The sequence below is a fragment of the Leptonotus elevatus genome, chromosome 8 (genome assembly GCF_054856555.1).
Source record: "Leptonotus elevatus isolate MCC_2025b chromosome 8, RoL_Lele_1.0, whole genome shotgun sequence".
Lineage (NCBI taxonomy): Eukaryota > Metazoa > Chordata > Actinopteri > Syngnathiformes > Syngnathidae > Leptonotus > Leptonotus elevatus.
This window is the reverse complement of record NC_141246.1, coordinates 23,045,562-23,060,433: the sequence shown is the minus strand read 5'-3', so window position 1 is coordinate 23,060,433 and position 14,872 is coordinate 23,045,562. Positions and strand designations below refer to the sequence as shown.

The following is a 14,872-nucleotide window of genomic DNA, read 5'->3' as shown; positions in this document are numbered from 1 at the left end:
AGGGTGTGGAAAGATTGAAGACTCAAATGCAGTGAAACAGGGAGAAAAGGCAGGATGTACTCAAAAACAGAAGCAAAACAAGAAAAGGCCTAACCAGTTACATGGAATCAGAAATACTAAATTAAGTCCAAAAAGCCAGATACAAAGTAAAAAATAAATAAAATAAAAAATAAATAATAATAACTTTCAACGCACTCACTACAACAGGATGGATGAAAAATGGACTGGTCGTTCAGGAAACTCCTAAAATTACCAGTGACCAGTCTGCTGCTGGTTCACGTTCTGTGCCATTTTCAGTGTTCATCCTTGCAACCATCAGTACAGTTCAAATCGGAAAGGCTGAAAAATGCTTTATTTTATCGCAGTCCATTGGGAGGGAGCAGCACAACCATGCACAAATGCACCTAACTCATTTTTTTTTTTAAACATTCTTACTTGTCATACAAATGTAAAAAAACTGTGTTAAATGAGAAAACGGCAACAAAAACGGGTAAAAGATAGAATCGCACTACTTTGAAGTCTGCTGAATTTGGCTTCACTCTCATCACTGCTGAAGACTTCCTACCAAAAATTCAATCAGGTTATTGATCAAACAGAGCTCAATTTATGCTGCATAGGGCTTTTTTTTTAATACCTAAATGTAAAAACAGCTAAATAAACACACATTGAATTTCCATTTGGGGGATTAAAAGTATAATAAATGAGATGATTGTTCAGCCTGTCAGCCCTTTAAGGTGAAGGAACACAGTATTTGTTTTTCCCTTCACTATTTTCCGCCCCTTAACATACTTGCAAGGATAAGAGTTTGTTAATCCAGAGGTGTGATGAATGGCACTACTGTGCGTGTGTAAAAGTGCGACTGTATGAGCGGGATTGCGGGCAGGCTGGGTCCCAAGTCACAACTCAGCTCTGCACAAAGAGAGGCTCAGTTCTGCTGCTGTCACACATAAGGAATTCATATATTCATTTCGGAGGTAAATACCAGTGCAGGAAAATGGAACAGAAAATAAATCAGGTTGCAGTTTCCGACAAAGCTAAATGTGCGCATGGACTTACACTGTATAGAAATTTTAACCTTCGCTCAGTTTGTGTGTGTGCGCGTGCATGCGTGTGTGTGTGCATGGTCTTGTTTTTGTTACATAATGGGGCCAACATTCTGGGATTTCACAGAGTTGTGGGGCCCACCCGTCCATGTGGGGCCATTTTACTGGGCCCCACAAGTTTAGACCTCTTTTTGATGGTCAAGACTTAGTTTTAGAGTTTAGGTCTGAATTGGGTTATGGTTGAGGTTAGGGCATAGGTGTCAAACTCCGGTCCTGGAGGGCCGCAATCCTGCAGGTTTTGGATTTTTCAGTTCTCCAACACAGCTGATAAATGATCAGCTCATCAGCAAGCTCTGCATAAGCCTGATAAAGATCCTGCTGATTAGAATCAGCTTGTGTTGGAAGAGGGAAACCTCCAAAACCTGCAGGACTGCAGCCCTTGAAGACCGGAGTTTGACACCTATGGGTTAGGGTAAGGAATAGGGGTAGGCAATCATTTTTGATGAATGGGGTTAGGGGAAGGGGCTAGGAAATGCATTGTCAATGAGATGGCCCCACAAAGATAGTAAAACAAACTTGTGTGAGTGCGTGCGTGAGTGGGTGCGTGTGCGTGTGTAATCGTTCAGATTACATTACATTACATTGCCAGGCTTAATAAATGAACCATCTGCGTAGCTGTATAAGTATGACCACAAATGTCCACTTTATGCTGCATGTTTCAAGTGGGATTCAATTCAAGTCAAATATGAAGTCAACTCTGTTACTCAAAAAAACGTTGGAGTTTTTACAGACAATTGTCAGTAGTGTCTTGATTACTCTCCGTCGCACACGGCGTGCGCAGAATGGGCTTTTGATGCCGTATAGGTCAGATACATGCAACCTGCCCGTTCAGACTGATGTTGCATTGCAAAAATTCGGTTATGTGTCTGATCTAGGACCACATATGAAAGTGACCCAAGTCAGATTCATAAAAATAAATAAATAAATAAATAAAAAATCTGATGCAGGTCCAATTTGGGCAAAAAAATCTGATTTGGGTCTATTTGTCTGCAATGTGAACCTAGCTAAAATGTCCACTTTTGCGCTTGTAATTCTGGTATAATTCAAACAATGCCTGGGTCGGTCGGTGTTTGCTTTATCAAATGCATTCCGTATTAATATTGATCACGAGTCTATGACGATGCACACTGACGTATGGACGACGGTGGCAAAAGGAGTCTGCTGTGTTCACGCCCACAACGGTGAAAAACTTTCTTTTTTTTTTATACGCCAGCTTTGGTGCATTTGCAAAAGTACCAACACCGTGTTTAAAGCAACACTAAGGAACTTTCAGTTCACATTGATTATAGCGGCGCCATATGGGCAAAAGCGGTAATGTTATGCCTGAAGGAAAACCAAATTTCCCACGAGGACAACCTAATTGCATCGTTTTTTAGCTCGCGCCAGTGAGTGAAAGTCGGGCCAATGTTGATTCTTGACTGTCCTAATCTTACCTTTTTCTTTTTTCTTTTTTGTCTCCTTAGACAAAACTTTTCAGTTGTTTTGCAGCTTCTGCCAGGAAAGCAGTAATTATGCGTTGACGTTCAAATTGACTTCCGTCTTTGTAACGAATGGGGAAAGGGGGAAGTGACGTATGCCATAAAGCAGTCAGCACATTTGTAGTTTTTTTGTGTGACAGTGTTCCTACCTATGGAGGACCAAAACTGCCAAAATTCAAAATAAATAAATGACTAAATAAATGACTAAAAGAGAAAATAAAAACGGATCTAAAAAAAATATAATTCAAAATTAAATAAAAAAAAATATATATATAAATGGAAATAAAATTTAAATAATATTTATATAAATATTATATATATAAATACATTTGTATCTAATTTTTGAATTGTATTTTTTATTTTTATTTTCACTTTTAGTCATTTATTTATTCATTTAGTCATTTATTTATTAAGACATTTTTTTCATTTTTTTTTCAAGTATTTATTTTTAATTTTGGCAGTTTTGATTGAAATGTTGTTTAAATGAGGGGGCGGTCCTAAGCGTGTCTTGGGTTGGACTTTACCATTGCAAACTACCTTTCATTGGTCAAGTGAGCGGCTCAGCTAACAAGGAAGTCTCGCCGGCTTGCATTGGAGAGCTCTGGTCTACTGTCACCTCCATTTGTTGTTGAGCAACTCAAGTCGCAAGTTGCGGTGACAGTGGACAAGATATTCGTCCATTGCTGGAGCTCTCCATGCAAGCCGGCAAGACTTTCTTCTTCGCCGACGCTCACTCGACCTATGAAAGGCAGTTTGCAACGGCGGAGTCCAACCCAAGACAAACTTAGGACCGCCCCCTCATTTGAATAACATTTTGTCCTGTTAGTATGGACCAAAACTGCCAAAATTAAAAATTAATAAATGACTAAATAAATGGTTAAAATTGAAAATAAATAAATGACTAAAATTGAAAATTTAAACGGATATAAAAAACATAATTCAAAAATTAAATAGTCATTTATTTATTTATTTATTTAGTCATTTATGTATTTTTAATTTTGGCAGTTTTGATCCTCCATACCTACCATCCTCCTCAAAGTTGTTTTGTGCCAGTAACAATTGTACAGACCTCAGCTCATGGCAAAGGTACCATTCAACTAGTTTTAAGTCTACGTTTCATCAGAAGAGATATGAAAATATTTTATTAAGGTTGAAAAGTTCCTTAGTCCAGATCTTCATGCATATGCGCCACAGCACAGCCAAACACTGCGTGAACCGAAGCCCAGGTTTTTGTGTGTGAATTAAAGATAACGTTCATTTTGATTGACTGTTGTAAGCCCCACGACATCCAAATGGGACAACTTCCAGCAACCAGAGGCTTTAAAATGATACATTTCACTACATGTAGGGATGTGCATGCATAAGAAAAATGTGTGAGATTTGATTGACATCCGTTTCAGTGCACACAATGGGCAGACAAAGCAAGAAGAAATGCTTCATGATTTTGAAGCCTCAGTGTGTATATTTAGTGCGGGGGGGGGGGGGGGGGGGGGATTCTCAATCATTTATATTTCAATCATTTATATTTTGCTATTCTCTGTGGTGTGTCAAATTTACAAGATTGATTAATTATTTACAGGGACTTTAAGTAGAAATACAGATAATTGTGCAACAAAAAAAACGATTGCTAAAAATATAACTACTGATTCAACTCCTGTGCTTTAAAGCACAGACTGATAGTTATAGTATAATAAAATGTTTATTGTCAATATATGTATAATTTTATTTATGACTGTTACAACAACAAAACTGCTCACAAAATAGTTTCCCTATAGACGTTTTTGAGAACGACCTAGTGCTGGCTCAACTTTCATGCTATCAAAACCTGTCCCCATAGCTTTGCAAAATTTGCCATGATAACAATTACAAAACAAAACCAAAAACACCACCTGAATTTATGAATGTGTTTCAACAGCCAGATAATTTTTTGTACTTAGAAGCTGGTGATGGGCTGACATAAGTCGCAAAGCATTCAACACAAATCATTCTTGGAGCAAACATGATCAAAAAAATTATTTTAAGTCTCGATGGGGAATATCTTGCTTCTCCAAATCTGTTGCAGTTGCATCATTGCCATTAATTCTTTCTGTCACTGGCATGTTTTCCCCCTCCTTGTAAGACCCAAGCTCTCAATCAATCAATCAAGATCTCAACCACAGAGGATTTTACTGCTCTCTATTTACACCTTTTTACATTGCGTCATCATCTGTTTAGAAAAAGTAACAAGCTTATTTTTAAAAAGTAGTGAAAGTATAGAATTATTTTCCAAATGTTGGAAGTAAAAGCAAAAAGTGGTCACAAAATAAGTAGGCTACTTGAAGAATCAGTAAAGCATACAGTACAAGTAGCCTGCAGGTCGCTATTTCTCACCATTGCACCTCCATATTGTCTTAAACACCCTAGCTATTTTCATAAAGTTGGACGTTGAAAACTTGCTTGTGAGCATTTTGAATTCGGACAATAACAGGCAACGATACAGCAAAATAATGAGCAAAGACTGTGTATGCACGTAATCAAGCACCCTTGCCCCCAGTCTTTTCCGCCGCGCACGTTTTTTTGCATAGACCCAGACTCAATCTCCCCGCACGTGCGCGCGCGCGCAATGCTGTCTCAGCCGCCGCACATGTGTCAACTTCCTTCCTCTTAAACAGTCACGTTGCTCCTATACCATCAGTTTCGTTCATTCAGATCAAATGATAAGTCAACAATTAAGACACTCGAACAGTGACGCTTCTTATAGGCCTAACTCATGCATGACAACACTTCACCACTTCGCTTAAAAACGTTTGCCATTTTTTTAAAGAATGTATTTAGCGGATAGCTCCTGCAACGAACGCAGGGTGAGAATTTAGTTGCAGTCGTTCTGCATTGGAGGGCGCGTTGGTGCCCAATGCCCATGCATGCAGTAGCCATAGCAGCAGCATCAACAGGTGCGGACAAAAGAAGAGAAACTTACACAAAGGCATGGTAGATGAAGGCCCAGGCTCTCGGTCTTTCCAGCACATTGTACAGGTAGTTTTGGAGCCGCCGGTAGCGCACATTCCTGCGGCCGCTTTGCGCGCTGTATATGAGCGGTTTGCCAAGCAAGCTGAGCCGGGCTCCTTGCTTCCCTCGCAGGCTGTCGGAACCGGCGGCGCCGACTGCGTTGGAGGGCGACAGCAAGCCGTCTCCCGCGCTGTTCATCATCTTCCGTCCGGATTCGACATCTTTCATGCCGTAGCCTTCGGCGCGGTGGTGGCCTGGCGAAGTCCTCATCCAGAGCCCGGTGGCGCCTTCATCCCCGCTGTGTTTCCGTGGCATGGCATCACCGAAGCCGACTTGAAAATGCGCGAAGGTGTCGTTGGCTCAATCGAGACTGCGCGTCCGACGCACAGCTGGGAGGGAGTGCAACAGTCGACTGCATGGGCGCGAAGCCCTTGTTTGCCGTCACGCTTTGATCGCCCTCCTCTCCTCTCTTTCCTCCAGCTAGTCGAACTCCAACCTCATCGCAGCAGCGTGCGCCGACACTGACGCGCAACTGTCGAGCCTGACCCAAGTGATAAAAAAGCAACTCGCACACTCACAGTGCGTATGCATTAACTCTAAACAATGGGCTTCTGTGCTCCCGTTGACTGGAAGCTGCGCACCCATACCAGAATTAACGCGCAGCACGTTATTATATCAGCCGAAAAAAGGTTTAAGTTTAAATGCGTGTATGAGCCACTGCGTGCTTGCTGACGGGGGTGGGGGGGTCAAACGTGCTTCTCGTGTAATTTTCCCCTCAAAAGCGCCAGATTATACGACGTGTTTCTTTTTTTTCCATACTAAGCCTATCAGGTATCAGAGGTCTTGATGAATTTTCCACTTGTTTGCCTGGAAAAGTAACCACCGAGGAAGACTCAACATCTGCAGAAACCATCATGGATAATGGAACGTATTTAAGTTGAATTTGCGTTCAAATTGCTTTTCAGTCAAAATGTCTCATAATCTACTTCCTTCTTTCATTCCAGATATTGTTTATTAAATGATTTTTTTTGTTAACCCTTCTGTTACCATATGTTTCCAAACCCAACATTATGTATCCATAAAGATGAACGTTTCTTTACTATATGCCTACTTTTGGCCAATCGGAACTGGAAAACTAAAATGGCATTTACAATGTGATATAGCTTGAGTGCCCTGTGCCCGTTGTGTTTACCGAGCATAAGTGCATCTTCTTTTTGTGTGTAGGCTTTATTGTTTTTACCCATTTACTTAAATGTTTGCGTCTTTGCAGCACTATTCTGTATATTATAATCTAAAAGCCTGGGGTTGAATTGTTTTAAAAATAACAAATGCACACTAAAACAGTGTGTCTGTAGGGCAGACTGAAAAACAAGCAAATTTACGCTTATTGCCCTAATTAAATTAGGCAGCCATGGATCATAAACACACAATTAAGAGACGAAAAACATCGAATCGAATGAGCCGTTTCCATGAAATGGGTTCAGCGTTTTAGCCGTTAGTGAAAGTTACTTCCTTTTGACCTGACTCATGAGACGTTTCCACCACCCGCAACTCTATAACTGCACTTCCCTTCTCAGGGGCGCACACTCGTTTTACACTTTACACTATCTCAATAGTCAGTGATAGGAAATTACGCGTGGGAGCATCTATGTGAACGATATGTGTCATTAAAGAGCCTTATGGGCTTACTTACATTTGACAGTATTTGTTTTGTTTTTTTACCCTCATTTTACGTTATGCACTGTGCAGGCTTGAGAGCATGTTCTGTACAGTAAAAACAACCACGTGTGAGTCCTACATATAACAAAACGGCGCCATCTCTTGGTGGCTGCATCACTCAACACTCAACAAAAGGATCATACAGTAACTGTACTGCAATTGTTACGAGGGACACTTAATTACTGTAGTGTCAAATTGAAAACTCACTTCATTTCAGTGCCATTTTTTTTCGTGTTAGTGCCTTCCACATAGGCATCCTTAAGTTTATGCAAGATAGACTTTTGAAACTTTGTCCACAACGGTGCGGTATACAGAGTACAATATGTTTTGAAAAAAAATATTTTATATGAATACATGTGTGCCATTTGGTCAATTCTGTTGATTTTGCTGAAAGTACCTTATTGTCTTCCAAAATATGCTGCCAATAGTTGAAAGTATATATCTTTAAAAAAATAATAATAATAAAAAAATATATATATATATATTTATATAAATACACACACATATATATCTTTTGCAGACTCTGTAATAATAATAATAAAAATAAATGTTATAGGCTCCAGCGCCCCCCGCGATTCTTGTGAGGACAAGCGGTTAAGAAAATGGATGGATAATAAATTTTGCTAACTAGTCAACTGCGTTCCAACCTAAAATTTAACTGAGTTAAATCATTAAGAAGCTTTCAAGCTTTAACTTTGACAGCACTAGAATGAACAGTTGTTTTTCTTTTTTCATATAATCAACAGTTTTTATTTCATAAATTCACATTAACCATAGGATACAAAACATGAATCTTCCAAGAATTTTGCTCCACTGGTATCATGTGATGTCACAGGAGGTCATGTAAGTTCAACTTCCTCTTTACTAAGACGAAGTGTTGCAGCAATTGAGGCATGAAAATAATGGTATCTCAGTCTTGCAGTAGATAGCTGTCAAGATTTTATCAACAAATTCTACACTACTATATTAATAAATCTAGATAATAAATTATAATGCAAACACCGTAAATTACAGTACGAATACCTTCAATCAAAGTAAAAGGGACATAAATGAAAGGAAAAACATTTTCAGCAGTCAAAAAAAAAATGCCATTATGTGTCTGCTACGTAAATTGAGACGAACTGACGAGAATAAAGAAATAGAGGTGTGAAGTTAAATAAAGTTTTTCAACAATCTCTGACATTCTTACAAATACACACAAGATAAAAAATGAATACATGTTTAGCACACATTAGCTCAAATCATTCCATTTTGGGGAGATAGTTCTGTCTCTTGCAAATGCTGGGTCTGGATTTTGTTACCATGACGACCGTGGCCAGAGCTTGGTCATGCAGCAAAATGAGAAGTTATTTACTCAGTGATGACAGTTTAGATGCTACAGGTATGTCACATCATTTCCTTTATTTAAACCAGGTAAGAAACTCGTTGAGAGTAATGATCTTTTTTCCAAGATTGACCTTTCTCGTCTAGTGTCTTTTCTAACCCTCTTATTAGAGCACTTTGTGACAGCTGTGGTTGATTGAAAGCGCTATATAAATAAAGATGACTTGACTTGAACTAGAGATTTTCTTGGTGTTCTTGGAGACCCCTGAGACTCCCTTTAAAAGAGGTGCTTCTGCGCTGCTGTGGGCATTAACACAGACAATTTCAATTATGGCGATGGAGATATCTTGATGCAGAAGAGGACAATGTGTAATCGCAGTGATCCGTGCGATGTCACTCCTCTCAGTTGGCCAGTGTGGCAACAATGTGAGCAGGTACCCTTATTAAATAGTGAGTTGGTGATAACTGCTGTGGTGACTTAAATATGTCCACAGACCTCATGTATCTACCCAACCCCCATTGTTTGAATGAAACTTCTCGCTTACAGGCACATCACAATACAATATGTCCCCTCTAAAGATATTAAGTGGGAGGGTACTGGCAAACTGGTAATGCAGGGAAACAATATATTATTAGCATTTCAGAGCAGCTAAATTCTCAATTGACTACTGGCGATTTATTACACACGTTTTAAAATGTAAACATGAAGAAAAGTTAATGTTGCAATAGCCCATAACAATCATGGGTATTGTGGTGTGTAAGGAACATATTGAATGCGTATTTCACTCCACGCATTGCTAGCTTACGTCATCTGTCACAAAATTGCCCAGTCGACTTTATCCTAGTCACAAGAGTGCAGAAAAGAATGCATTAAAATAGAAATGAAAATATGACATTTTCTTCCACACATTCATTTTATTTGTAAATAATAAAAATTAACTTTTTGAAATATAAAACATACACATCATTTGAGCCACGTCTGTTATACAAACAAGAAATGTTGCAATCAATGCCTGACTTTTTTTTCAAATTTTCTTTCAGTGGAACATATACGTTGTAAACAATTGATGTTTTCCTCTTAATACTGTCGACGAGAAAGAAAGAAAAACTTTTTAAAATGAGACAGGACTTGAGGGGGATTCATACATTGGGTTTAAACTTCAAATGATCATTGAGACATCTTTTACAGACTTGTTCGTTTCCATGGCTAACCACTTTGCGAACCCAAGTCTATTACCTTGAGTTGTCCCACTGTATGGTCCCCAACAGTGGATTGATAAATCCTCATTAAATGACTTGGCCTCAGGGTGAATGGCTGTTGAATATTTACAGTGTATCAATGGCTCTGCATTTGCTTTTATACTTCATAATATCCTATATGACAACATCATGTTATATTTCCATATAAGTGGATCTGATTTTCATTTGCACTGTACATGTTTATTGATACACCAGCTCCTTGGAGGTATACAATGATGTGGAGCAACAGCAAGAGTTGTGAGGTCTGCTCAGGACTACAGTACATCCGTTAGAAGGTATGAGGAACAACGTCAAAGTAATCTTCCGATTCGGTTTGAGAGACGTTCAGCACCTGACTGAGGGACATGGCATAGACTGCACTTTGATTCCAATGCATTGGTGTGATGGCAATGGCTTCCGTTTCTTGGTTTGACCTCTTTAATATTCAATTACGAGCAAATTGTACAACTGCATGCAACATACAAGTGGCCCTACAGTAAGTGGGAAAAAACACACTTATCTAGTTCAGTATCTTTTTTCATGTAGCTGATTCCTTTACAAAAAATAAATAAATCTGCATGCAGCTCAGAGCAGGCCATAAGGGCCTCCTCCTTACAAGGTGAGAGGGGTCCGTAGGCCAAATGGAGAATGAGCATTGATGTTGTTGTCCTGACACATCAGTCTGATTGGTTAGTTTCACATGAACAGCGTTGCACATTAAAAAAGTGTGAGCAAGTTCTGTTTTCTATTTTCTAACAACTACACAAAAATGAACCAGTTTTTTCAAAACTACATTTTCTTTTTTAAAAAGTTAAAGTTTTAGTTATAAAAAAAATCAAGCTCTTGTGCTTGTATTTAATTTCCAAAATAACCAAATAAAAGTTCAATAACATTTAAACATGCTTGGGTGAGGGTATTTTGACCGATATCTAACTCCTCCTTTGGTAAAGAAAGATTTCCTTTTTTCAGGTTTTAGAGCAATGATGTATTTCTGTGATGTTTAATGGTAACACAAATGTTTATTTGTTGGTCATCCTCCTGGAAGGCCTAATACACACCTGTACAAGTACAACTTAATTTAATGTCATCTTTAAAAATCTCGAGTCCCCCATACCTGCACAAGACTTGCGGACAATAAATAGTTTCATATCCTTTTTTTTAATCACTTGTGTTTTTTCTCTCCATGCACACACCAGACTGACAACATATCATGAGCATTTAACACACTATAAAATCATTTTGTGCAAGAGTAACAGAGGAAAAATAAGTAGACGACAAAGCAAACACACAAAGACAGTATGGCTTTGGAGGAGCCATGGTAAACATTTTGAAAAGAGGACCTTTTGACAGAGAGTAGGACCGGTGATGCGGCTTCAGGATGTAGGCACCAGAAGAAGGCCCTGTGCTTCCAGACTAATTACCCAAGTGGAAGCACCCCGCTCGTGGGCAGAGGTGCTGGCAGTCTGATGGGGTTCTAGAGGAGGCCCCTGCAGTACACTCGCTACCTGCAGGTGTGGCGGGAGGTTACCTCTGTCTCCAATTCATACATTCCAACGCTTACATACAATTCATTGCTTTTCTTGAACTAGCTCAAAGCCAACCTGCTTCATTTGTCACACTTTTACTATTCATCAGCTCAACTTTGAAAGCCACTGCCTGTTGTCTGTAGACAGCCCAATCTTCGGCGTACACAAAGAAAAACTTGTTATGGAACACTGAAAAGGTGCGCTCCCCAGAACAGACGAAATGAACCCCAATAGGAGTGATTGTCAGATCTCAACAAAGCTTTCTTGTTGTCATGTGTTTTCTGATTGTTGTTGCTCTACATTTCGGCTTCACTTTTCTATCCCCTTCTTACATACAGTGCATGTCATGAGTTAGTTACTCGCTGTTGGTCCACTAGGATCGGACCCCGGGCGGTCCAGAGGAGCTGTCGAGCGACGACTGAGAAGCTCGCCGCGTGAGGGAAGCCAGAGTCGGATCCACCAGAGAAGAAGGCGGGAACAACTTGTACCAACCAATTACTGTGCTTGATAAGTCCAGCTCCTCCAGGAGGATTTGTGCAACTCCCATGAAGCTTTTATGGTCCATGCGGCCGTAGTCCCCCCAGACAATCACCTGAAAGGAGGCCATACAATAATTTCCTAGATCTCCCAGCTAAAACATATTTTTAACATGGGACATAGAAATAAACATGAGGATGAAATACTTTACTGTATTTTCCACTCACCTGTAAGACTTTACCCTGTGGACTTTCCTCGAACAGCAATGCTTGCTGGTACAGTGGGTCAAGTGTTTTCCGTGCAATCTTGGTTTTCTTTTTGGCTACGTACGCTCCATTATTCAGCAGGTAGACCTTGACATAAGGTGCTGAAGATGAAACAAGAGAAAATATGTAATGGAAGTATAGTGGTTTCTCGCTACTTCATGGTTCACTTATTACGGATTCACTCCATCGCAGATTTTTACCTGCACGATTTTCAATAGTATGTACCCCAAAATGTCTCTATTTATGCTGCTATTTTTATCCGTTTTTTGGTAATATTTGAGTAAATATAAACAGCTCTTTATTTCATTCAACATAATCTATTACACAAATATAAAATATTTGGTAAATTAAGAAATGTGTATTTTTTTTAAGTTGATATTTTACTTCTTTTAATTCTTCTTAGCAAGTCAGTGTCCCATCAGTGTTGAGCTATTTTTAGAACAGATCCTATTTACTTGTACACAATGCATGTCTCCCTCTCGCCACTTGCCGAACTTAATTAAAGGGAATTAACTTCAACAAGGCCGTGTGTTTATGCAGCTCTAGGGGGGAAAAAAAACTACCGCTACGTCGCGGAAATCGGGTGAGCGGGTGGGCGTGGAACGTAACACCTGCGAAAAGTGTGGGAACACTGTAAACGGCTAGAGAAAAACGTTGAAGGACGTTGAAATGGCATTTCTGCCCATAAATATAAAAGACAAGAAAAAAAATGAATTTACAAGGGACACAACAACTACTATATATATACTGTATCTATTGTATAAATCTATCCCAGCTGACTTTGGGTGAAAGGTGGAGTGCAACATGTGGACGGAAGCGGTCATACCCGGAGAAAACCCATGCAGGTTCTCAGGGAAAATTTTACACAAGAGGGACTGAGCTGTACTTCGAACACCAAACCTCACAACTGTCAGGCAGATGTGTTAACCACTAGGACGACGTGCAGCCAACATTAGAAATTATAAACAATGTTACCAGCAAATCAAAAATGTTTTTTATGGAGAAATGCAACAAGCTACAGCATTTCTCTGTGATTTGAACTAACTCTCTAGTTCAAAGTGAAGACCTTCGAGCTATTGTTGCCACCAATAGAAAGCAATGTCAGACACCAGGCTTTGACTTATGTCGCCAAACTGATCTCATAATTTAAATGATAAAAATCTCCAGGGGGGAAGGGAAGTGCAGGGTGCAGTCTTTACCCGGGAGGGATTTCGATCCTGGCTTTTGTACAAGACCTCTTGCTCTGATAACTTCCACCTCCAGCTGGCCCTTTTTCTCCATCATACCTATCTGGATGTCACCTGCAAAACAAAGGTAGACGGTGGTACGATAATTAGATACATGCAAGTTTGCTTTACATTACAGTTAATACATGTGTAAAAACATATTTAAAAAAAGAAGTAAAACATCTTGAGGCAACCAAAATGCAAACATACTCTATATCAATGTCATTTACAGTATATGCAGTCCAAACTGGCCTCAATTGAACTAAAAGATGTGACCATGTCCACATTCTCACCTATCGCGGGTGTAGCAAGTGTTTGCCTGCCCACTAACTGGGCTGGACCGAGGCCATCTAGAAAGTCGCTGAACTGGCTGCTTGCTCCCAGATTGACCCCAGAGAAGATACTGAGAGAAGCAAAAACAAACAAACAGAAAACTCACATTCATTTGGTCAAGATACGGACAGGTAGTTGCATTTCTCTAACCGCATTTCTTGAAAAGTCAGCCCTATTAAAGCTCATTTTGCTGCCTTCAACAGAATAATTTTGATGTTAGTCATTGATTACAGTTAAAGAAATACTTAAAAAAACATCACAGCTGCAATAATGTGTCTAAATCAAACCCTCAAATCTTAATTCAATTAGTCTGTGTATTGCCCAACTTAATATTAATGCTTTTCGCTCCCTCATATTACATGTCCAATGACGAAAAGGTTAGTCTTTCTATGCTAATTACTGATATTTAAACTCTTTGCAAATCATTCATGAGCAATTGCAACGCACTATTCAATACGTTTACAGTCACATATTACAAACCCAATTCCCAAAAAGTTGGGACACTACAAATTGTGAATAAAAACTGAATGCAATTAATGTGGAAGTGCCAAATTTTAATATTTTATTCAGAATAGAACATAGAGAACAGGTCAAAAGTTTCAAGTGAGAAAATGTATCATTTTAAGGGAAAACTATGTTGATTTTAAATTCCATGGTGTCAACAAATCTGAAGAAAGTTGGGACAAGACCATTTCACCACTGAGAGGCATCCCCTTCTTCTTACAACAGTCTGCAAACGTCTGGGGATCGAGGAGACAAGTTTCTCAAGTTTAGAAATAGGAATGCTGTCCCATTCTTGTCTAAGACGCGTCTCTCTAACTTCAACTGTCTTGGGCTTTCTTTGCTGCACCTTCCCCTTTATGATGTGCCAAATGTGCTCTATAAGTGAAATAAGTGGACTGCAGGCTGACCATTTCAATACCCGGATCCTTTTCCCTCGCAGCCATGATGTTGTAATTGGTGCTGCATGTGGTCTGGCATTACCGTGTTGACAAATGCAAGATCTTCTCTGAAAGTGATGATGCCTGGATGGGAGCACATGTTGTTCTCCAATCTGAATATACCTTTCTGCATTGACGATGCCTTTCCAGATGTGCAAGCTACCCATGCCACACGCACTCATGCAACCCCATACGATCACAGATGCAGGCTTATAAACTGAGTGCTGATAACAACTCGGGTTGTCCTTGTCCTCTT

The 14,872-nt window shown here is 39.6% G+C and overlaps 2 protein-coding genes across 20 annotated transcripts in view; both read right to left on the bottom strand.

Moving 5' to 3' along the window:
• LOC147170253 (potassium voltage-gated channel subfamily KQT member 5-like) overlaps positions 1–6,232 on the bottom strand; it is a 97,096-nt gene extending 90,864 nt beyond the window's left edge. For all 5 annotated transcript variants that reach the window (XM_086083258.1, XM_086083262.1, XM_086083259.1 and 2 more), the window contains exon 1: positions 5,538–6,232. In XM_086083258.1, coding sequence (XP_085939384.1) covers positions 5,538–5,881 — 344 coding nt within the window. In that variant the 5' untranslated portion in view covers positions 5,882–6,232. The remainder of the gene's footprint in view (positions 1–5,537) is intronic.
• A 3,271-nt stretch (positions 6,233–9,503) lies between these two features.
• Positions 9,504–14,872, bottom strand: part of rims1b (regulating synaptic membrane exocytosis 1b) — an 89,459-nt gene continuing 84,090 nt past the window's right edge. For all 15 annotated transcript variants that reach the window (XM_086081841.1, XM_086081844.1, XM_086081842.1 and 12 more), the window contains 4 exons: positions 13,636–13,745; positions 13,316–13,417; positions 12,078–12,217; positions 9,504–11,965 (listed from right to left, as the gene is read on the bottom strand). In XM_086081841.1, coding sequence (XP_085937967.1) covers positions 11,747–11,965; positions 12,078–12,217; positions 13,316–13,417; positions 13,636–13,745 — 571 coding nt within the window. In that variant the 3' untranslated portion in view covers positions 9,504–11,746. The remainder of the gene's footprint in view (positions 11,966–12,077; positions 12,218–13,315; positions 13,418–13,635; positions 13,746–14,872) is intronic.